The sequence below is a fragment of the Pholcus phalangioides genome, unplaced genomic scaffold (genome assembly GCF_987345545.1).
Source record: "Pholcus phalangioides strain wild (caught in Gottingen) unplaced genomic scaffold, Ppha-v1.0 ptg000024l_1, whole genome shotgun sequence".
NCBI classification, from domain to species: domain Eukaryota; kingdom Metazoa; phylum Arthropoda; class Arachnida; order Araneae; family Pholcidae; genus Pholcus; species Pholcus phalangioides.
The window spans coordinates 20,653,872-20,677,528 of record NW_028301616.1 but is presented as its reverse complement, the minus strand read 5'-3'; the positions used below and the strand labels follow the sequence as shown (position 1 = coordinate 20,677,528).

The window sequence follows — 23,657 nt, the reverse complement described above, 5'->3', positions numbered from 1 at the left end:
GGACCGGTGAAAATGTGAGAAATAATTTGCGGGGCGTCAGAAAATAGATGAAATAAATGGAGATAATTTGAGGATCGGCAAAAAGTTAATAAGTAGGAGAAATAATTTGCAGACAGAAAATGAAATACATGAATGGAAGGTAAAATGAGGACCAACGAGAGTAAGTAATGGAAGAAATAATTTTCAGATCGGCAAAAAATTACATAAATTCGAAAAAAAATTTGAGGATCGACGTATAAAAGAAAAAAAAATAACTTCGAGAAATAATTTACGGACCAGCAAAAAATGTATGAATTAGGGAAATTAATGTGAGGATCGGCAAACGTTAAATGAATAGGAGAAATGATTTGCCAACCGGGGGAAAATAAAATGATAATTGGCGGACCAGTCAGGGGCCATTCAAGTATTATGTAAGCAGATTTTCAGCCATTTTTGTCAGCAAAACACTCTGACCCCCCCCCCCCGTCAGCAGTTTAGAATATTTCATATCTTCAAAAAAGGGTGGTTGATGACGTAAGCAACCTTCAAACCCCCCTCTCCCCCTTATCATCAAAAGTCAGCAAATCCGAAACCCCTCCCCCCTCGATGCTGACGTAATACTTGAATGACCCCTAAATATTAAATGCAATAAATACGAAAAATATCTAGACCAGCAAAAAATAAATAAATGTGAAAAATAATTTGTGGGCAGGGAGAAAAAGTAAAAAGCGGGAGCAAATATAATCTGCTGACCGGCAAAAAATAATGCATAAATGTGAGAAATAATGAGAGGACCCGCAAATGAATAAATAAACAGAAGAAATAATTTGCTGACCAGCAAAACAGTAAATAAATAAATGGTAAATAGAATGAAATGATAAAAATAGAAGAAATAATTTTTGAGGAAAGCAAAAAATGAATAAACGTGAGAGATAATTTGCGGATCGACAAAAAATAAGTATAAATAATAAAGTATAAATGTGTATAAAGTATAAATAATAAAGTATAATATGTGTGGACCGGCAGAAAGTTAATAAACTGGAGAAATAATTTGCTGACTGGCAAAAAAAAGTAAATTATTTGGAGAAATAATTTCCGGAACGGCAATAAATTAAGTAAATAAAATTCGCAGTCAGCTTAGAAACAAAAACTGATACAAAAACGGTATAATATTTGAATAAATCTAAAATTATGTGTGTTGCAGCTATATTTAAATTTTCTTTCACAGCTCTCTCTCTCTGTGTGTGTGCGTGTATGAGTGTGTGTGTGTGTGTGTGTGTGTGTGTGTGCGCCCCCTTAACTACCTATCAATTCTTAACTAAAACTTAATTGTCACCCGTAGACTCTTTAGAGAAGTGTTTCTTAACCTTTTTCAGCCCATGGTCCCTTTTGAACCAAGAGATCGTTTTCAATCTTATGAATTGATCTTACTGAATTGAATATAGTCGAAACTGAATTTATAATGAGCAAAAATTTCATAAATTCAACCTGGACCACTGGGCCAGAAGCAGAACCATGGAGGGATGGGGGGGAGAGATCATCTTTCCCAACAGCCAAATTTATTGGGGAAAATTTGTCAGTCCCGTAAAATACGGGACGATCCAGCGAGCCTTCACAATAAATCCCCCTCCCGAGCTGGACCCGTTCCCATCGTGAGCAAGAGTTCAGTGAGCTTCCTCCTTGTGAGGGGTCTATCACGGCTATGGGTCTATGCACAGCCGTCTCAACACCAGAAGTCCTCGGGCAAAGTGGTGTTCTGGGACCCCATACTTAGCAGGAAGTAACAATTAGTATACACAGTATATTCCAACTTACTCGAAAAAAACCATAGTACCATATCTCACCATGTTGGCCTTCTTAATGCATAATGCCCCCGTGTCATGCCCGATTAGGCCCCATGCGTTGAAATGGGTCCAAGATCTATGAGCAGCTATGCATAGTTCTCAATGTAGACACATTGTTTCCCACCATATTTCACTTGAAAGATTATTTCTTCATAGCTCCTTGTGGCCCCCTTAACTACCTTCCGTGGCTTCCCCCTTCCAAATCATTTTTACCCGTGCCCCCCCCCCCCCCATAATATCCTATGACCACAAGAGAGCGACCTCAGGTTTAGAACCACAGCTTTAAAGTACTCTCTGAGTGGGGGCATGTGGCTCCCGTTTGAGAACCGCTGTTTGACCGTATGACCATATAGACGGCATACCATCCCCCTCTATGGCCTCAGGTCAACTTAGGACGCCCCCTCTCATCATAGTGTTAGGGGGGAATTTAATCGTGAAATCACACCAGACTAGAATCGCACCTAGAACGTCCTACATTCTATCACGCCTAAAAAATAAATAAAAGCAATATATTTTATTGTGAATTATTATACTCCTTAATATATTTCGTGATAATATATTTCTCTCTATGGCATTTATCACTGGGAAATTTATTAGTCCATAACCTCGTATATTCTAGGCAAAATATTGCAACCTGATAATTATCACGAGGAAGAAAACAGACCGTATAATACGTGTATAATTCTGTAAATAAGAAAATCCCTATAAGAGATAGGGGGCCAAAAAGAAAAAGAAATTCCTCAGAGATAATATAAGATAATTTTCTCTCGAGAATTATGTTATGGCGACCGTAAACCTGTTTATAAATAATAACTTTTTTTTCTCTAGTGAATCTTGAGAAAAGATTGAAATCTTGGAATTTCTTGGCGATTTTTCATGGATATTATTATATATATATATATCTAAGGCGCGTTCAAGAAAGCGAATATAAATTATTATTAGGAATTTCTATGATATTTAGGTCGGACAGCCAACGTCAATTTTCAACGCCACATGGAAAAAAAAAACAAACAAAGGTCTTAAGAAATAGACCGCGATTCGATTATGGCCGCCGCCGCCGCCGCCGCCGTCTTGTTTTTAGGGTCAATCATCAAACATTGCATGCGATGTCAAGGAGAAAGACACATAAAATAATGGAATGATGTTTGTCGAGTTAATTAATGTATTGGTGAAATAAAACTAGTCGGTACTCAGGCCGGGATTAGATTACACTTAGAAAAAAAAATTAGTTTATAAAACCAATAAGTGTATCGGTTTCATTCGAGCGCATGTAACCAATACGCTTATTGGTTGTTTTTATTAAGTTTTGTACAAGATATTTTATCCAACTTTTATAGTGTAATCCCGGCCTTACTAGAATTCCCTGCGTATGATCCGTGGCGACGTATGATCCGCAGGTGCAAAGTTACGCTGGTTTGAGGAATAAATGCCATCAAATAGTCCCCAGCGGCTTTTATCCCGCGGATTAAACGCAAGAGAATACGATTTTTTCTTCCGTTTAATCCGTGGGTTAAAAGCCGCTGAAAGCCGTTTGAAAGGTTGAACACCGCTGTCTTAGGCAGAGTCGTCTTAACACATGGGCCTACCCGGATACAGCAAAGACCTAGTCCAGTGGTTCTTAAACTGTTGTCACCCGCATCTCCTATACTGTAAAAACGTTACGCCGCGGCTCCCCAGAATAGTCTATAAACGAACCATTTCGAAGCTGAACAGGCATACGTCAATGTCATCAGCAAGCCGCGGCTGCCCTAACAATGGTTTACGATGCCCATAGAAGCCGGACGCACACTTTGAGAATCATTTTCCTAGACTAGTATGGGGTTGAACGTGGTTTATCACTACTTCTTGTAATACGAAGGTTTCAACAGCTGGCTGATGCGAAGATAAATCCAGGAATTGGAGTGCAACTCCTGTGTGGGGGAATCGAACCCACGTCTTTTCAATTTCCGGGCGAGCGTGCTAGACCACTACGCTACAAAGGCGACGAACCTCTTCCCTTGGAGCCTGTATGTGTTGAACGGGATCGTACCTGGATTTATCGTCTCATCAGCTAGCTACGAAAGTAAATAATGGAGAGCGACTTCACCTTCTGATATGATACATTGCCATGTGGTGTCATGTCAGTGTCAGCGATTGTGGTACTTTGAACCGAGTTAGGTCTGACTGTCCATGTACGGTCCCGTTCAGCGAAATTATAGTACATTATAGCGTCGTCCAGTAAGGCAGCGGATAAAATTACTTACTGACACAACAGATTGAGCCTTGTACGATTTAGTTCAGTGTTCTTCAATTTTTTTTCTCATTGTAGACCACTGAAATTAAGTGAAAATTTTCGCAAACCGGCAGAAATGGGAAGAATAATATGTAAACTCTCCCTGGCAAAAAAGAAAAAAAGCAGGGCGAAAATTTTTCCTGACCTTCTGTTTTACTTATACTTCAATTTTCTATTATAAATAAGAGAAATCGCGTAAACTTAGAACTTCTGCTGTCCCCTATCGAATAAAAACAAAACTATCTGTTGTAGTTCTTAAAATAAAATGAATGTTGATTTCAAACTACTGTAATATGAAACATGAATTTACACAATATATATGGTGGGAAAACTATATATATTTTTTTTTTCCATTTTCGTGCTTGTTGAATCTTGTTTTTCAAAAAATCGGTTATTTTCGGTTACTCACTGATTTCAAAAATATTTTCGATATCACACTGTTGCTTGTTTTCCTATAAACTCCTCTCGAATAGCACTTGTGAGGAGATGAGCAAGAATAGGAAAAACTACTGTTTATAGAGGAGACAATAAATGTTGGAATTGTCTCCTAAAACTCCCATAAAAATCATCAAACTCAATGTGAAACTGAAATCAGTTTTCGTTGAATCAAATTTGATCAGAATATTAATTCAAATATTTCTAAATATGGCCATTTATTCAAAATGCTATTGCATGGAACATGATTTATTTGTAAAACATCTATAATCTCGGTTTTTTTCAAACAAATCAAGTTAATTCACAAACTTTTAATAAAAATTTAAATCGGATTGTGATCGAGTCGATCAACTCCACAAAAATCTTTAACTGCGATTAACAATGGGTCGATTAATCGGACTAGCTCTAAAAAAAATATTATGAAGGTCAAAAATTTTCACATGCCTCGGGCAATAGATTTGCCAGCCCTGGCAAGAGCCCCCCCAAAAAAAAACACTCCTCCCGGAGGCCCAGAGTGCTGTTAAGATGACTTCCTGCGCTGCCTTAACGCCACCCGGGCTCAGCTCAGGAGCCCTCAAGCGCAGAAGAGGCCTCATAATAATGAGATTTGGCTACAATTTTAGAGAGTAAGAGTGCATAATGATACACAAACTTCTAGCCACACACACACAGATAACAGTCCCAGAAAAATCACTAACCCGAGGGATGGGGGACTGATGCGGTTAAGAAGGACCTGCCTTCTCATAGCCTCAGTTTCGAGCCTTGTACGTCGTACCAAACATTGTTATTACATTTACCATCATTAACATCCTCTATGCACCTGGGCATCCCTCCCTGGATACAATGCCCACAAACACAATCATAAATCCAACTGGCCCATATAATACGACTTAATAACTACACAACAAGCCTTTTTTTCATGAATATCTCCAACAATGGCTAGCAGCTGAATATATCCTTCAATACCAAAATACTCTCTTCAACATAGAACCATGGCTAAAAAAAACCCCTACCAAAGTTTCAAAACAAGGTAATGGATTAACAATACGGAATAGAGAGAAAAGGCTTTTCTGTGTGTAGCACGTTTCTGGTCATCTAAACATGTATAGAGTCTACCCGTTTCGGCAAGATTTCATTGGTCAAGGTTTCGTGACGACAACAACCAAGATCGTGATGTCACGCCCTAGGCCAACAGGTGGAATTTTACACGATCGGACACTCAACCATATTTTTTATTTTTGTATATACACGTTAACTCTATGGTGTGATAAAATGGTTATTTATTATTAGTGTAATTTTTTTTTTCTCTCTCTCTCTCTTAAAAAAGTCGTGCTGAACACGTACATGTTATTATAATCGTGAGAGTCTGGCATGTTGTTGCGAGAAAGATGCAAAATAATCGGGTTCCCCGCGTGCGTTGCAGCACTTAATTAAGAGAAGAAAATGGCGTTTTGGTTTTTGTCGAATATTCGGGCATTTATATGCTTTGGAGTCAGGTTAATGCGTCCTGATATTATTTCCCGGGTTCTGAATCGGCTTTTTTTTTTCGCCGTTTGGTTAATTCATTTTTCTAGTCCAGTTCGGGTCCGATCGGCAATTTATGGACCGGAAGTACGAAAATTAAATGGCCGTGATAGCCAGTGATTAAATGTGAAAGCGTTAGTGTTCGTGATGTAGGTGCAGGCGCGCGTTTATCGTTTTGCCACCCGCCCGTGGGCTATGTAAATTTTGCCGCGCTTCCGCCATTCTAGTCAAATTTTCTTGACCACTCATTCCTCAAATTTGTCTACCAAAAAAAGGCTATAGCCCGCTTAGCCGCAGCTCCTCTGTCTCTAAGCCACTCTTTTGGTCACTCCCATGCTTGAATAGTCTTTGGTCATTTTTTGATCGCAGTTTTGTTCATTCACTGAACTGGTCTTCGCTTTCTAGGTCACTCCCATGCTCACACACTCTCTAGGTCACTTCCATGTTCATACACCCTCTAGGGGACTCCCCTGCTCACACACTCTTCTAGGTCACTCCTATGCTTACACACTCTCTACGTCATTCCCATGGTCATCCTTTTGATGATTCCCATTTTTATTTTTTCTTGCTAACTTTTTTGGTTGTTCATTGATTTGATACTTGCTACGCTTACACACACTCTTTACACTCTTACTTACATTACGCTTACAAGTCACGCTTTTCCTTTGTCACTCACTGATCTGGTCGTTCACTTTTCAGATGACTTACATGCTTGCACACTATTTTAATCACTCACATTCTTACATATTGTTTTAGTCGCTCACATGCTTGCACACTGTTTTGACAATCCGTAAACTTGCATAATCTCTACATCACTCTTTTCGTCACTTGCGTATCATCCCCTCCGTGGTCAAAGCTCCGCCCACACGCACGTGTACGCTTAAGTATTCGACACTGAATATTTGCATACTTCTTCGCTGGCATTATTAGTACCTTTGGTTCAGTAATTTTTGTGAAATTATACACACAATATGCAAATTATTTTAATTTTGCACACGAGTGTACATCACCACTTGGAATTCCTTCTTCAAAATATAGCCAGTCTTTCGAGGAATCTTGTACAAACAAGTGGAGAGGAAATCTCTACATATATAACTGCAGTTTCACAATGAAAATATTATACATAATTTTGTCGTCGTGATGGTCCGTTTTCTTGCAAATTAACTTTTTTCTGGTTGTTCTTTTCTCTTTCTCACGTGGGTATAAATTCTTTTCTGATTTCGGCATTTTATTTACCACCTTTGTGTGTGTGTGTGTGTGCCTTGACTCAGTTTTTCCTTGAATCGTATAAATATGGATTCAGGAAGGTTTTATTCTTGTTTTCCGTCCATTTTGCTTCCACATTAGCATCAAACAACTCCATTCCCGTTGAATGTAGATGTGAATATCATTCTCTACTAAATATTTATGAAGAAATTATTTATTCGTTTCGTAGAGAGATTTCTGGTTTCCTTTTTTCTTCTTTCTCTTTGTGATCGACATTTTTACTCTAGTACAGCGTTGTATTTGCTTGGATTTTCTTCCACTTTCTGAATTTATCCCGATGTAACCGTCTATGAAATTTTCGGATATTGGTAGTGGAGAACTGCGGCTTATAGTGCAGTGGTGTCGTAGCCGAAGTGCTGTGGGTGTTCGAGCACCCACGGTAAGTTTTGCACTGGTCAAAGTACCTTGTCCCTCTCGGATTGATTCGGAAATCTAATTTTTTCGTATAAAAAGCTCGAGGCTAGCACCCATATATTTAAAACGCTCCCAACTCTCATGGTTTAGTCACAAATATGTTGACTACACATTTGCATCATGGCTGCGAACGAAAGAACGTTTGTGTGATTTCAGGCATGTATGTAGGAATACTTGCGTCAACGAAATAAACTACATGCCCGCTCAAAATGTTTATACAGTCGAATCTCATTATAACGAACGCCAAGAGACCGGAGGAATCGCTTCGTTAAAACGAAATTTCGTTATAAAGGAATTCCAGGTTACCTACATTGTTCCTATGTAAACTTATTTGGGGGGATTAAAAAAGTGTTCGTTAAAACGAGATTTTCGCTATAACGGTATTCGTTAAAACGGGATTCGACTGTATACCCCAGGGATGTTCGGCAATACAGTTGTCCAGCCCTGATGACTTTATAATTTTTTTTAGATTAAGAAATGCATAATCTTTTACACTGTAGATTTACTCCTTGAGTTCTTCGGTCCACTGAAAAGTGAGGGACGGCATCTTTTGGCGGATTCGGGATCAATCAGCGATGTCCAATATTTTCTATCCCAGTTTCTCCTTAAAATCCTCGATTAAAACGTTTCCATGGACGATCCATCCACGCCTTATTCTGACATCTCGCAAACAACAAACACTAAATATACAAAGAAACGCGAGAGAAAAGATCCAATTTTCCAAAATGGCCGCTCCCAGTAGCCACAATAATAATTCAATAACCTTCTTTACCCACTCCCCTTTTAAATTACGTGCCTCTATTGTTACAACGATGCTATATCTGTCCCGAAGGAAGTACGCACAGCGTTATATTAAGGTATAACCTCGTCATCAATGATCTATGACGCAACCGATAACAACGGCATAACTACTGTTATTAGTTCGGTAAGTCCCACCCCAACCTCCTCCCTCTGGCGGTGGAGAGAACAAACAAACGGGCACGCAAACGGCTCAAAATTCAAGTGTAATGTTGTGTAGAGGCCTCACTTTCTTTGTGATAAGCATCGTCGCCATTTTCTGTTGCTATTCTGCAAAACTGCCCCGAGGAAATAAATCTGTTAAGCGTGTTTAAGAAGCAAAAAACTAAATAAATAAAATTGGGGTATTAATATCCGAATTCGGATATAGGAAGAAAAATTGGCAGGCAATGGGCTATTTCCACGAGTGGTCATTTCTTAGAGAAAAGGATTATAGGTGTTAATAACAATTTATTTCCTTCCATTGTGTTCTGTGGATGCCGTTTAGTTTCCTCGACTTGTATCACGTCCATCATAACGACATTTCTTTAATCCCTACTTTTTTTGAAAAAACAGACATTTTGGACATAACAATAGCCAAGCGTGTTCTGGATATTTTTTGAGATACTGTAATTGACTTTGCACTTGTCACTAATGTTGCAGTTGTCACTAATGTTGCAGTTGTCACTAATGTTGCAGTTGTCACTAATGTTGCAACTGTCGTTGGACATGTCATTCAGGTTGCAATTAATTGCTATTCCTGTTACAGTTAATTGCTATTCATGTTACAATTAATTGCTATTCATGTTGCAATTGCCATTCATTCATGTTGCAATTGCCATTCATTCATGCTGCAATTGCCATTCATTCATGTTGCAATTGCCATTCATTCATGTTGCAATTATCATTCATATTGCATTTGTCATTGGAGTTGCCATTGACGTTGCAATTGCCGTTCATATTGCATTTGTCATTGGAGTTGCCATTGACGTTGCAATTGCCATTCATATTGCATTTGTCATTGGAATTGCCATTGACGTTGCAATTGCCATTCATATTGCATTTGTCATTGGAGTTGCCATTGACGTTGCAATTGCCATTCATGTTTCAATTGTCATTGGAGTTGTCACTGAAATCGCAATTGTCATTGGTAGAGCCCGGATTATATACACTAAAAAAGTGGCAAAATATGTTCTAAAAAATTTGCAAATATGCACTTAAAAATGCAAAAATGTGCACTTAAAAATGCAAAAATGTGCACTTAAAAAATGCAAAAATGTGCACTTAAAATACCAAAATGTGCACTTAAAATACCAAAATGTGCACTTAAAATACCAAAATGTGCACTTAAAATACCAAAATGTGCACTTAAAATACCAAAATGTGCACTTAAAATACCAAAATGTGCACTTAAAATACCAAAATATGCATTAAACCCCCCCCCCCCCCCCCAGAATATGCATTAGAAATCTAGAAAAGTCAAAAATTCCGAAATAATACGATTAATATTTTGGAATTTTCGGATCGAATGACCCTCGACGGATCGTACGATCCCTTGGGTTAATATTGGAATGTAATATGTGTTTATGTTCTGCGTTTGTCTTGACGTGTAAATTAAATTTCAATTTTAATATGTATAAAAAATGAGAAAATATGCATTAAAAAAAATCACCATGCAAAAAAAAAAAAGCAGACGTGTTTTTAAAATGCACGTTTTCTATTTCTTAGTGCATATGCATTCGCTTACAAAAAAATATCACCTCATATATATATATATATATATATATATACCGCATATGCAAATATATTTTACATACTTCTATTCAGACATTTAATTTTCAGTTTGTTGTAGCTGCTCAATAACGAAAATAGCAGTAACAAAAGAATTTCGACACTATTTTCAAAAAAATTTAACCTAGAAATAGCCTCACACATACAATAAAACGGTTAATATTTGTAAAATACTTTATGTATATACTTTAAACTTTAAATATGTATTAATTCACTAAATTTCACCTGCGGGAAAAAAAAACGATGTTATGAAAATATTATGAACAATATTTGTTTGAAAAATTATAAAAAAATATTGAGTGAGCCTAAATGAACCTTCAAAAATATGCACTTATGCGAAAAATTCTTTGATTTTATGCATTAATGCTGAAAAAAGATCAAAATATGCAAATGCGTATGCACATATGCATTTGCATATAATCCGAGCTCTAGTCATTGGTATTGCAGTCGTCATTGATATTGCAATTGTCATTAATGCTGCACACACACGCAGTTGATATTTACTTCACGACACTTGCATAAAATGAAAATTCAAGCATTTACCATCTTCACTTCAAAATATGGAAGACAGGCAGCAGCACCAGCAAGAACACGATACATACGCAACTGACAACAGAAATACGTTGGGAACATGCACTCATACAACACGTTCCGATATTTACCGATTCGTTTGAAATTCCGCAGTAGAATGTAAACGAGGTGAATGCACGGTTGAGTAGTAGTTGGGATATAGAGTACGTCCTTGGACACAGGGCCGTAATTTCAACTTTTTCCGGGGGGTGGGGCAAACTTTTTCCAGGGGGGGGGGCAAAGAGCATGTACTCAATGTACGCATATATATATATACCATTTTTAGTGTATTTTCAAAAGCCTGAACCCCCCTCCCCAAATGACGGGCCTGTCTTTGGAGTTGTTTTAGCCCCGTATATACGGGACGATCAGCAGCTTTAAGCCGCCGGCGCCCCCCCCCCCTATAATGGTTTCTTCATATCGGCGCCTATGGACACCGGGACAGGTCTCCAACGTTCCCTTGTCTCACGGGTTACAGAATCGATATATTCGAGCTCATCTTCCCTGTTTCCTGGTTCAAAGCTATTTCTCGTAACCAATCGTTTTGAACTTACCCGAAACCATTTGTAAAAACTTCCGGTATCTGTTCATCAATTAATGTCCGTATCGTGTTCCTTGGCTCATTAATGACCAGAATTTCCTTTATTCAAATGCAAACTGAGCACAATATTAATGTCTCGTTAAGGAAATTCACAGCACACGTCTCAAGAGTTTGTTGCAAGACATGAATACTAATGTGACAGATGGTGTTTTGCATTCTCGAGATCATGTTACGCGAAAGTATCAAGCATGATCGATCCGCCTTCGCCGTAACACCTCATCGGTTTTTGTTGCATACGTGAATGGAAATTGACCATCGGTTATTCAGTGCCGCCGCGGCGAACTGGTGCGTAACAAAATCGCCGTCTATAGCTGTCTTGCGCAAATCGCATCGATCTTCGGTTCAACAGGGTTATAAGTTTGAACATGGATGTCTTTGTCACTTTCTGGAATCGGCTAAGAATTACAGGTTGTGCAGATCCTATTAGACAACAACAGAATAACAAAATGAGTAGGAAAGAATGGTTAGAATAAAGTGTATAAGCTAATCAGACACCTCAACTCAGTTTTTCATTGGCCAACCAGCTTTGCGTTCGTTTTTTTTAGCAACCAATTCCCAATTGTTGTTTGCAGTCAGGAACTAGAAGCATGCGATCTGCTTTCTACGTTCTTTTCAGTAAGAAGCCTTGAAAATACATTAAATTTCACGAATTGTTTATAGTCAGTCACCAGAAAAGTTCAACAGCTTTTCTAATTGTTGTTTTCAGCCAGGAACCGGAAAATAAGGTGATCAGCTCTCTAGATTCTCTTTTTCAATAAAAAATAGAAAGGTGATCAGCTTTTTTTACAATATCTCCAGTCAGGAACGGGCGAAATTGCATTCGTCTTTCTAAATTGTTTTTAATAAGGTACTGGAAGAATTCAACAGCTTTCCTAATTGTTGTTCCCAGTCAGGAATTGGAAGAAGGCGATCAGCTTTCTAGAATATTTTCGATCAGGAACCCGAAGAAAAAATGAGGTTAATAGAGTAATTTTAGTCAAGGAACGAAAAACAATGTATTCAGGTTTCTAAATTGTTGGTACCGGGAAAAAAAGCAACACATTTCGAAATTGTTGTTTTCAGTCAGAAACCAGGAAAATGCAATCGGCTTCTTAAATTATCCTCAGTTTGGAGCCTTGAAAATGCAATATGAGCTTTCCAAATTGTTTACAGTCATTCAAAAGCTTTCCAAATTTCAGGGACCGGAATAATGCTCCGGCTTTCTAAATTATTTTCAGTTTGGAGCCTTGAAAATAACACACGAGCTTTCCAAATCGTTTACAGTCATTCACCAGAATAATTCAACAGTTTTACAGATGATTCTTTTCAGTCAGGAACCGGTAGAATGCAAGCGGTTTTCTACATTCTTTTCGCTTTGGAGAATGGAGAATGCAACACAAATTTTCCAAATTGTTTAAAGTCAGTCACCACAAGAATGCAACAGCTTTCCAAATTGTTGTTATCGGTCATTCAACAGAGTGCAGCAATCAGCTTTCTAAATTCTTTTTAGCGAGTCACCAAAAAAATACAAATACCTTTACAAATCGTTGCAACTTCCCAAATCATTTCCATTAAGGTAACCATCTTTCCAAATTTTTACTTCCGATCAGGAGCCAGAAATACCCCAGTAGGCTTTCCCAATTGTTTCCAGTTATTCACCAGCTGCTTCATTGGGTTAGGCTAAGACGCCTTCATATACATGTGTATTAAGGAGTTCTAGGTTAGGCTAGTCAAACGGGAGCTGCATCCAATTATGTGAACTTGGAGATTTACGTTTCCCCTTAAAAACATTGCTTAACATCCTTCATTACGTTAAGTTTTGCCTTGAATATTAATTAATTTTTCCAAACATTTTATTTAATTTTGTTATCTTTCGTTTGAGTTATTATGATTTTTATTTAATTTATTTTATTTTGAAATTTTATTTCATTTCGGAGATTCATTTACTATATATTTTCGAATTTTATTTATTTTAGTTGTTTTTATTTCCTTTATTTTGTTTCTCTTGATTATCGACACCCAAATCATCAGAAGCCGAGGCAAGTCATGGAACTGATTCAGAGATACTTGGGTGGCTTGTACCGGCCTTACAACAGCGTGAGGAAGCAGCTCTGCCAGCAAGCTTGCGAGGTACTTGACCACGACTACCAGGGCGACGAACAAGCCTTTGAGAGTCAATACCTACGGCCCGTCGCAGGTTTCTTACGTTTCCTCTACGATTCGGTAAGTCTCAAGTTCGACAACGGGTAGAAATTAGATTTGTGCTTTCAACCGAACGTCTTAGTTTGGTTCTCATCAGTTACAGTCGAACCTAATTGAGTTCATAATCCAATCTTCTATACAATGCGCATAAGAAAGTAATATCGACCTGCGGGGAAAAAATCACAATATTATATACGTAGTAATGCTGATAAAAGATATTCATCAGAACTCAAAATCTAATCCACATTATCAGACCTTTCAAAATCAATTCAATTAAACTCAACAATTTTCTATACAAAGTTTGAATTACAGAATTACAGTGAAACCTTGCGATAACGGACACCTTGAGGTTCTCAGCCTTCGACAATGACTTGTGATTGCGCCAATATGACGCACAGTCACGTCATAATAGATGAGCCAACGGGCTCTGAGTGAAACAGGGGCTCAAATTGTTAGAGAAATATGGACTTTTTCTTTTTCTGAGCTCTCAAAATTATTTTTTTTCACGAATTTTAAAAAATTAAATTGATTATTTCTTTTATTAGATCTAAACTTAATTTCATTAATTCTGAAATTTTTTTGTTTTTCTAATTCTGAATTTTTTTTTTCTAATTCAGAAATACTTCATTTTCCTAATTCTGAATTTTAATTTCTTTTCTAATTCTGAAATAATTTCTTTTTCTAATTCTGAAATAATTTCTTTTTTCTAATTCTGAAATAATTTCTTTTTTCTAATTCTGAAATAATTTCTTTTTTCTAATTCTGAAATAATTTCTCTTTCTTTCTTTTCCTAATTCTGAATTTTAATTTCTTTTTCTAATTCTGAATTTTAATTTCTTTTTCTAATTCTGAAATAATTTCTTTTTTCTAATTCTGAATTTTAATTTCTTTTTCTAATTCTGAAATAATTTCTTTTTTCTAATTCTGAAATAGTTTCTTTTTTCTAATTCTGAAATAATTTCTTTTTTCTAATTCTGAAATAGTTTCTTTTTTCTAATTCTGAAATAATTTCTTTTTTCTAATTCTGAAATAATTTCTCTTTCTTTCTTTTCCTAATTCTGAATTTTAATTTCTTTTTCTAATTCTGAAATAATTTCTTTTTTCTAATTCTGAAATAATTTCTCTTTCTTTCTTTTCCTAATTCTGAATTTTAATTTCTTTTTCTAATTCTGAAATAATTTTTTTTCTTTCTTTTCCTAATTCTGAATTTTAATTTCTTTTTCTAATTCTGAAATAATTTCTTTTTTCTAATTCTGAAATAATTTCTTTTTCTAATTCTGAAATAATTTCTTTTTTCTAATTCTGAAATAATTTCTTCTTATAATTTCTTTCTCCTAATTCTTAAATAATTTCTTTCTCCTAATTCTTAAATAATTTGTTCTAATTCTTAAATAATTTCTTCTAATTCTTAAATAATTTCTTCTAATTCTGAAATAATTTCTTTTAATTCTGAAATAATTTCTTTTAATTCTGAAATAATTTCTTCTAATTAATTTCTTCTTCTAATTCTGAAATAATTTCTTTTTCTAATTCTGAAATAATTTCTTTTTTCTAATTCTGAAATAATTTCTCTTTCTTTCTTTTCCTTATTCTGAATTTTAATTTCTTTTTCTAATTCTGAAATAATTTCTTTTTCTTTCTTTTCCTAATTCTGAATTTTAATTTCTTTTTCTAATTCTGAAATAATTTCTTTTTTCTAATTCTGAAATAATTTCTTTTTTCTAATTCTGAAATAATTTCTTCTTATAATTTCTTTCTCCTAATTCTTAAATAATTTCTTCTAATTCTGAAATAATTTCTTCTTATAATTTCTTTCTCCTGATTCTTAAATAATTTCTTCTAATTCTTAAATAATTTCTTCTAATTCTGAAATAATTTCTTTTAATTCTGAAATAATTTCTTCTAATTCTGAAATAATTTCTTCTAATTCTGAAATAATTTCTTCTAATTCTGAAATAATAATTTCTTCTTCTAATTCTGAAATAATTTCTTTTTCTAATTCTGAAATAATTTCTTTTTTCTAATTCTGAAATAATTTCTCTTTCTTTCTTTTCCTTATTCTGAATTTTAATTTCTTTTTCTAATTCTGAAATAATTTCTTTTTTCTAATTCTGAAATAATTTTTTCTTATAATTCTTATAATTTCTTTCTCCTAATTCTGAAATAATAATTTCTTCTAATTCTGAAATAATAATTTCTTCTAATTCTGAAATAATTTCTTCTAATTCTGAAATAATAATTTCTTCTTATAATTCTGAAATAATAATTTCTTCTTCTAATTCTGAAATAATAATTTCTTCTTCTAATTCTGAAATAATAATTTCTTTTTCTAATTCTGAAATAATTTATTTTCCTAATTCTGAATTTTAATTTCTTTTTCTAATTCTGAAATAATTTCTTTTTTCTAATTCTGAAATAATTTATTTTTCTAATTCTTATGATTTCTTTCTCCTAATTCTGAAATAATTTATTTTTTCTAATTCTGAAATAATTTCTTCTAATTCTGAAATAATTTCTTCTAATTCTGAAATAATTTCTTCTAATTCTGAAATAATCTATTTTTCTAATTCCGAAATATTTATTCTTTTCCCCGGGAGTCTGTGATGAGGTTAAGACGGCCCTGTCAATGAGATATTGACGGAGCCCCCAGATTCAAGTGCTACTGTATTTCTGTACTTGTTAAAACGAAATAACTCTATTACATTCTATTATTTTTTTGACAGCCAATTTCTCCAGTTTAATTTGATAGAAAAATTTCTTACGACCAAACTCTATAATAATCTCTTCCTTCTATATACTATACCAATATATTGTTATGGTGTCTACTCGACTAGTCTCGAGCCGAAATTACCTACCTTTAACGACTTTGCTCTCCACCTTACAGACAATTTAAGGGTTAGGCAAGACGCCTTGGTGATTCCCCTAATCCTAACCCACTTAAACTTCTTCACAAAAGCCTTTCAATAAGCACTTTTTCATACCTACTTTGCCCATCATCGTCATTCCGTGCTTCTCGGGTGAAAACTGGTTAGTGTACAATAATATATAACTTTGTAGCTGTGTGCGTTGGGTAAAGTAGAGGTTGAAAGTCAACGAGCATTTTTTGGCAACCCCCTCTTTATTTCGTTTTTTGTTTGTTTTATCCCATCCGAGTTTGTTTTTTCTTCATCATTGAGTTTTTAGGCGAACCTGGGATCATTCTGTCGGGCTCAACCCTCGGCGTAGGTGAGAATCCAGAGAAGCGGTAATAGTCGATCTTTCTTTAACGAAGGTGAAAGTGAGGCAAGACTTTCGACCCACACGGTACTTTTTCTCTCTCTCTCTCTCTCCCCCTAAACAAACACGCGCACACACACACACACGCAACTGTTGCTTAATGGCAATTTGACAGTTTTAAGCCCTTCATTTTTTGCCATTGAACGGAAACTACTTAGAAAAAAATGCGGTCATTTTTGTAATAAATCATTTTATGCGGTATTTATGACGTCATCGTGCATTGTTCTGTGAGTTTGAACGCAACCGGTAGATGGCAGCAGAGTCTATGGATCGAGTTTCTGTCCCATCGGTGGAATGTTTTTCAACCTTTTCCAGTCCATGAACAGTTCTTTCTCCTCGTAGCGCCCTTTCTTCTTCTCCAAGGGCTCCCCCATGGCCCCCACATCCTGAAGCAGGGCCCCTAAGCTGGGATCTTTTACGGGCCCCCCGACCAAACTTTCACGGCCCCCCCCCTTTGGGATGAATTTATAGCGTGAAAAAAGAAAAAAATTATTAAAATCCTCCCGGGCCCCAGGGCTGGAGCCTTGTCAGCCCACCCCTTGTGGGAGCCATGGGGCTCCCCCTACCTTCATCCAAGAGCGAGACCCTTTCTACTTATCGAATTGAATTTAATTAAAAAACTAAGTTTATACTAAACAAAAATCTCTTAAATAAGATCGATTTCTTTAACCCTGGGCCATGAACCGATCCCAAAGGTGTGTGGTCTTCCCTCCTAAGCGCCGAATTATATAGGGAAAATATTCTTATGTGAAATACGGGGTGATCCAATGATCTACACCAGGGCCGCAACTAGGGAAGGGGGGGAGCAGGCGGGTCTCGTGCCCCGAATATCTCAGTGAATGTTGCGCTTGGAAACATGAATTAATTTTTTTAATGGCATCGGGAGAGACAGGGCAACAACTTTCTAATTGGAAGTTCGAGCGCCAGGTGGACCGTATAAAAATTCAGATTGTTTTTATTTCGTGTATTTCTACTCTCAAAACTGCTGCAGGGTAATCTTTGAACGACTGTTGAGCATTTTATAAATTGGAATCATACCTCTAGGACGGACGGTTGATGAGATAAAGGCCGTGCAAGCTTTTTTTCAGGACACCCTGTATATAACACGGTATATATCCCAGCTGCCTTTGACGCTGATATGTTATTATATGAATATTTTTTTCAAACTTAAAATCTAATATATTTCTCTGCTCGGATAATGTGATAATTGTATACGTATATGCAGTATATTTTTTCAATATGAAATCTATACCATGGTATGAAACTGCAATCTAATTGTTCTAAGCCATACTCGGATTTCCCTCTTGAGGGGCCGTTCAAGTATTACGTCAGCAAATTTTTAGCCATTTTTCATCCCCCCCCCCCGTCAGCAAAAGTCAACATGACTCTGACCCCCCCCCCCCTCCTGTCAGCAAAATTTCGTCAGCACTGCCTCCTAACTCCCAACGCATATTGGTGGGATCAAACGTACGCGTGAGGGGGCATAGGGGGCTCGTGCGCCTCCCCCAGACGGGAAAAAAATGTTTTTTAATGCAAAAATTTCAAAAAATTAAATAAAATTGCGCAAGAAATTTCCTTATATGTTATTATAATCAATTTGTGTTGATATTTCAATTGTATTTGAAGGGTAAGAGCTCAAAATCCCTCTTTAAGAAATTCATGGCTACTCACTCTTTAAGCCATACGTGATAAACCCTTGATCAGCAGACCAAATGTGGCCCTGAAGGTTATCTGATGTGGCCCGCCACCTCAAACCTAATTTTGTAAAAATTAACTAAGCGTCACATTTACAAATCGCTTAAATGACCCGTGGCACAATTCCAGAGCATTTAAGTGGCCCTTGGCACATTTTCAGACCACTGAGAAGTAGGCCTCAAAGATCACTTTCACATTCAGAGATCACTTAAGCAACCCGCGACACAGTTCCAGAACACTTAAACGAGCCGTGGCACATTTAGAGGTCCCTTGGGTGACACGTGGCACAGTTTTAGAGCACTTAAGCGGCCCCCGGTGCGGTTCTACATCACTTAAAATATCCGCGAACATTCCCAGATTACTTAAGCGATCCGTGGCATAATTATGAATCACTTGAGTGATACGTGGCACAGCTCCAGAGCACTTCAGCGGCCTCGGAGACATTTCCAGAGCACTTGAAGGATCCGTGAAACATTTAGAGATCACTAAAGTGGCTCTGTAGGGGACTTATCAATAGGTAGAATGTCAGTTGAGGTGCCCAATAACTACGGATAGGGTTTTCCCGTTTTTGGCGCACCGAATAAGATGCCATTAAGAATATTGCATATCTTCATAAAGGGTGGTTGATAACGTAAGCATCATCCAAAGCCCCCCCCCCCTTGCCATCAAAAGTCAGCAAATCGGAAACCCCTCCCCCATAGATGCTGACGTAATATTTGAATGGCCCCCTAATCGGATATTACTGTTTTCAGGCCAGGTATAGGTTTGTCCTGTGCTGAATACCGAAACTGATTTCGGTAAAATCGAAACTTCAAAAAATGGTCGCAATGTCGAATTGATACGAATATAACGCGCGCACACACACACATACACACGGTGCACGCACGCTTCGTTGCTGATTACGACCAACGCTGTACCGTCGTCTCTTGTGTACATATACAGTGTGTGTTTATATCTCGTTTTAACGACTTCCGTTGTATCAGTCGTAGTAATGAGTATTGTGCGTGTGCCTTGTGGGAGTTGGTGATAAACCTTACGGAGGCGCCAAAATGACGACCGCCGACATGTGAAATTAATTACTCATCATTCTCGTAGGGAACACGAGATGGCGGTGGATATAAATGGCATCAGAAGTCTTTAAGCGTAAATTTCAGTCAAATTTTTCATTGAATGCAATGAAGAATTTGTCTGTGTGAGAATTTGAATTCAATGAAGAATTTGTCTGTGTGAGAATTTGAATTCAATGAAAAATTTGTCTGTGTGAGAATTTGAATTCAATGAAAAATTTGTCTGAAAGTTTGAATTCAATGAAGAATTTGTCTGTGTGAGAATTTGAATTCAATGAAAAATTTGTCTGTGTGAGAATTTGAATTCAATGAAAAATTTGTCTTTGTGAGAATTTGAATTCAATGAAAAATTTGTCTGAAAGTTTGAATTCAATGAAGAATTTGTCTGTGTGAGAATTTGAATTCAATGAAAAATTTGTCCGTGTGAGAATTTGAATTCAATGAAAAATTTGTCTGTGTGAGAATTTGAATTCAATGAAAAATTTGTCTGAAAGTTTGAATTCAGTGAAGAATTTGTCTGAAAGTTTGAATTCAATAAAGAATTTGTCTGAAAGTTTGAATTCAATAAAGAATTTGTCTGAAAATTTGAATTCAATGAAGAATTTGTCTGAAAATTTGAATTCAATGAAAAATTTAACTGAAAATTTGAATTCAATGAAGAACTTGTCTTAAAATTTCAATTTAATGAAAAATTTGACTGAAAATTTGAATATTAATGAAGAGTTTGAATGAAAATTTGAATATTAATGAAGAGTTTGAATGAAAATTTGAATATTAATGAAGAGTTTGAATGAAAATTTGAATATTAATGAAAAATTTGACTGAAAATTTGAATTCAATGAAAAAATAATTTCAACATATGAAAAACCTCTAAAATGATAAAGAGCCCCCACTGTGACCCGGAGCCCGCAAAAATTTTATTCGGCCCGCAATGTCTGAAAGATTGAAGGCCCCCCCCCCCCCCCGATACATGCTGTATTTCTATGAACAGTAAGACCTCCATATATAACGTCACTCCACTTAAAAGATGTAATTAGAAAAAATTTAGCTTTTACTCTATTACGAGTATTATCAAGTCACTACATTTTTATTCAGCTCCTGATGATGATGCTATACCGGGGTCGGAATTTATAATAATAATTGCATTACACTCTTTTATTGCGAAAAGCTTTTACATCCGTAAATATCGCATTCCTCAGTAACATACTTGTTTTCATTATAAGTGGTGATCATCTTTCTAAAAAAAATAAATTGCTTCTAAGTACTTCTTAAATTTGAAACTCGATACTAATTTCGTCGAGTAATTAGACTAAATAATAAATTTCTTGAATTAAAAATTTTTGTCAAATTGAAATTTTCCGATGAAAACTAGATTGAATTCCTGTCATAATCGAACTTTTACGAGGGGAAAAATTAAGTTCATGTTATAATCGACGTTTTTCCCCGGATAATTAGCATTTATTTCCCTTCTGGTAATTAAATTTTAGCTTTGAAAAATTGCTGTTAATTTTTTTTCCTTGAATTTTTGCGAATTTTTTAAATACGATTTTTATTGCAATCCGATTTTTCCCCTTTTTTCATGGTTACTACCTGGTTGACCATATGACCCGTATTTTTGGCCGTGATAACGTTTTTTCATTTAATATTGTCCCGATTTTTCGGCGAAGTTTGCGCAAATTCGTGAACTCCACTTACTTATAGTTATGAATACAAATAATAATAATAACCTCTCATATTTTCCTATTTATTGAAAAAAATTCCTTTCTTTTTCAATCGATTTCAGTCATAACTGGCGACTTTTTCTCTTGTTTGGCAGCTATATTGTGTAGAATCAATGATGTCCCGTATTCAAGGTCTAATTTTCAGATCAAATATTGAAAAATCTTCCAATAAATTTCCAATTTATTGATTTGAAACCACTGCTGTTTGACTCCGGGCATTGGGCCCTGGCCACATTGTCTGCCCGTTAAGACACCACTGACTATAAAAATGATTTATTTCTGTACTATCTAAAATTCCATTTTGATTACATTTTCATGTAAAAAAAGCCGCAAAAACAATCCCCCCCCCCTTCCCAAGATGGGGAGTTCTTAACCTTTTGTGTTGTCCCATAAATTCGTAAATAAATTAAGGGGGTTGCGGCACGCAAATTTGCCAAAAAAAAAAAGCACATTTTGCAATTTTTAAACTATGAAATTTTCTGCGTCTGTGTGTCGTTTTTTGTTCTATCTGTACTAAAAATATTTTAATATAAACTGCTGGCAGGCATTACACATGTTAATGCCTTTCACTGAAATGCTAAATTCTCAAAACTAAGTTTTTTGTTAGATAAGGAACATTTTTTCGAGCACCACTCATTCAAATGTCTTGAAACTTTGTGTGTCTCTCAACATTATGGTGTTACATACATTATCCCGAGGATCTGTTATTAAAAGTATTTAAAACAAAATTATGGCACAAAATATGGGTAAATTTTTATTTTTGAAAAAGTTGCACGTTGTGTTGGAGTTGAAATTCAATAAAAAAATAACCAACAATATATATTAAAATCCTAAAAGCATGTGTTACAGTACGTAACACCATAGTGTTGAGAGGCACACAAAGTTGCAAGACATTTGAATGAGTGGTGTTCAAAAAAATGTTCCTTATCTAACAAAAAACTTGAAGTTTTGAGAAAAATGAATTTTAGTGAAGACTATATTAGCATGTGCAATTCCTGCCAGCAGTTTATATTAAAATATTTTAAAAATGTTTTTAGTACAGGTAGAACAAAAACTTGAACTCCCGGTTAGACGCAGAAAATTTCATAATAGTATTAAAAAAATTGGAAAATTAGTTTTTTTCTTTTGGAAAATTTGCGTGCATCTCAACCCCCCTTAAAAATTCATAAAAATGGAAGGAATTGGTACATTTGAATGCAATGTTTGCGGAAAAGTAATGGAGAGGATTTTTTTTTTTAGTATGGAAAAAAAGTAGTTTAAATTTTTTGTCGATAGAAGACGCTACACGAAATGAAATCAGTGGAAATAAGCAAAAATCAGAGTACAATAAAATGCAAGGTGTACAACTAACAGCTCATTTCCGAATTTTCCCGAACTGAAGTTTTACGAACGTTTGAGACACTGAAGAAATTGAATAAAGCCTCGGATCCAATCGTTACTGCTGGGCGTTCGTGCAGCTCCGTCTATCGAGAAAAATTTGAACAATTTTTTGAACAAAAAAAAAAGTCTTCCGTGATAATAAATTTTTAGGAAACAACATTCAAATTTGCCAATTCCTCAATTTTTCATGAATTTTTAAACTTTCCACAAATTTATGGGACACCCTGTGTAAAATGACGAGTTCACTGTTTTTCCATCGAACCTCTGAAATCTCTCTCCATGGATTCGCGGACCCTTAGAACCCCGGCTACTTTTTGAATCTGGTTTATTCTCCCCACTCCCCCCACGAAAAATCACATATATATTTTTTTCTGAATAAGGAATTCGATCCTTTTTTCGGAATTCACACTTTACACAAATGTATTTATTCAACTTCACTGTGCCTATTTGCACAATACATTGTCTTTTACAAAACTTGAAGGTGAACGACATTCAGGTTCTTGTTTCTTCTGTATCCGGTTTATCATAATAATATCCTCAGGCGTCAGTTTCTGAGAATTCAACCTAAATATTATAATACATGTTTTTTTTTTTTAGAAATCCGATGATTCATTTTACACGCATACTGAAATAATCGGAAAACAGAAAATATCAATAAATATTAGAAAATAATTGAATTGGAAATTTCGAATCATTATTATTTTTTCTTTGATAAATAATAATAATCGCTTCCATACACCAAATCCTGTAATTACTAACATTTCTATATACTACAATATAATTTTCCAACCACTAGAAAATTATTATGATTTTACCGTAGCTGGAGTTAAAATTTTCGGTCATAATTGAAAAATATCTATATTT

At 35.7% G+C, this 23,657-nt stretch overlaps 1 protein-coding gene across 1 annotated transcript in view; it reads left to right on the top strand.

Moving 5' to 3' along the window:
* Positions 1-23,657, top strand: part of LOC149068961 (puratrophin-1-like) — a 155,223-nt gene that overhangs the window by 36,044 nt on the left and 95,522 nt on the right. The window contains exon 3 of the mRNA XM_089250415.1: positions 13,484-13,675. Within this exon, the coding sequence (XP_089106541.1) occupies positions 13,484-13,675 (192 nt within the window). The remainder of the gene's footprint in view (positions 1-13,483; positions 13,676-23,657) is intronic.